Raw genomic sequence first — 1,740 nt, forward strand, 5'->3', positions numbered from 1 at the left:
TCAGCCTTGGAGGAGATTATGTTGAGAAATAAAAAAAAAATTCTTAAAAACGTTGTTTTTCTTGGTCAGGCCGGAAACTTATCAATCCACCCTCGTATTCTCCCATACTTAACCCATGTTATTCTCAACTTTTTTCTACCCTCTTCCGCTATTTTCCTTAACTTATACTGCATCTTCCTTTCTACGTATGTCAAATCATCCTCTATTCTCGTCGAGCTTCCATATGACATCCTCTTCTTTGTCGTCATTTCCCTCATATGTTCCCATTTCTTTAGTCTCACCCGTAGCAGTCTCTCTCATATTCGCTTCTCCCTTCCTACACTTCTCACTTCTTTTATCTCTAACTTCGCATCAAACCTTTTTAGTACTTCTTCCACTCCTTCCTTCAGCTCCTTCCCCTCTATTATTATACCCTTTATCCCTATGTTTCTTTTCTTTCTTTCCTCACTTTCCTTTCTATTCTTTGTTCTATTTTTTCAAGTCTTTTCTTCTCCACTACCTTTTTATTATTATCTTATGCTTCTCTAGTTTTTGTTCCAATGACTGCATCCTCTTTTCTAACTGTTCCCTGACTTCTTCCCATTTCTTTATTTCTCTCTTAAGTTAAGGCATTTCCCGCCTAATTTCCTTCTTTAATTCCTCTCCCCTTTTCTCCTGCTATTCTTTACAAATCCCCATTACTTTTAGCATCACTTTGCGAATTTCCTTTCGATTCATTTTCTCTGAAAATTCACCTTTTTTTAGATAACTAATCTTATTGGCTAGAAATCAGATATTTGGTAAAAAATTCAACTACTTTGTTTGAGTAATATTTTTTGATCGAGAAGTGTACTATATTGTTATTTTAGAAACAAGGAGATGTAATAATAAGAAATGTTAAAAGAATTTAAAAAGAGTATACATTTCTCAATTTAGGATTTAAATAAACGAGTAATTATTATTTTAGTGCGTTTCTCTAATTAGAAATATTTTTTATTTTAGGAATGGAAGAGTGTTACCATAGAACTCTTGAAGTACCTGTGTTTTTTGTCACCACATACACTTCATGCTATGCTGTATGGCATTGTAACGCAATTCGTTAAAAAATTGCCAAAGTCATTTAAAGCTAAAATGGCTGAGCAGAACCGTTCTGTAAAAAAGGAGCTCGAGGTATAACATTAAATTCTCAATATGGATTAAAATATATGTATCGGCCTAGGGGAAACCTCCCTACAATGAATAATGCAACCTACAGTGAGCAACTATTAATTAAGAGTATAATTTTTAAAAAAATGTATTCATTCGCGCGATTGTTGGTTCTCGTGCTTCGCGCTCGATAATGTATTTACCTTGCGCTAAAAGCTCAATCTTCGTGCATAGACTTTTTAAAACAAGAGGTGAAAGCATCGGCAACAGTAATTTGGTGATTGTGAATTCTCTTTTGTTAAAGCTCCTTCGGCTTTAACGAACACATTCTCATCACGTATCTCGTGCTTCGCACTCGAATTTATCGCTGAAATTTTATATCATTCTCATAAATGTATATTATTATAATTCGTAACTTGCATTGGTATTAAAACAGACGAAGTTTCATTGTCCCGTTTAAAAAAATGAGCATTCTTAAAAAAAATGGTTAATAAACGTTTTATTGAAACTTTTGTGGTTTTTCCATAAACTGAATTTGCTCATTTTCAATGTTTTTTTTAATGATTTAAACCTTTCACATACGGTCTACTGAGCAGCCTCACCGTTTTTTAACTT

The 1,740-nt window shown here is 33.4% G+C and overlaps 1 protein-coding gene across 5 annotated transcripts in view; it reads left to right on the forward strand.

Moving 5' to 3' along the window:
- LOC117181938 (fatty-acid amide hydrolase 2-A) overlaps positions 1–1,740 on the forward strand; it is a 72,018-nt gene that overhangs the window by 63,416 nt on the left and 6,862 nt on the right. For all 5 annotated transcript variants that reach the window (XM_033374965.1, XM_033374964.1, XM_033374962.1 and 2 more), the window contains one exon: positions 982–1,149. In XM_033374965.1, the coding sequence (XP_033230856.1) occupies positions 982–1,149 (168 nt within the window). The remainder of the gene's footprint in view (positions 1–981; positions 1,150–1,740) is intronic.

The sequence above is a fragment of the Belonocnema kinseyi genome, chromosome 10, assembly GCF_010883055.1.
Source record: "Belonocnema kinseyi isolate 2016_QV_RU_SX_M_011 chromosome 10, B_treatae_v1, whole genome shotgun sequence".
Classification (NCBI taxonomy): Eukaryota; Metazoa; Arthropoda; class Insecta; order Hymenoptera; family Cynipidae; genus Belonocnema; species Belonocnema kinseyi.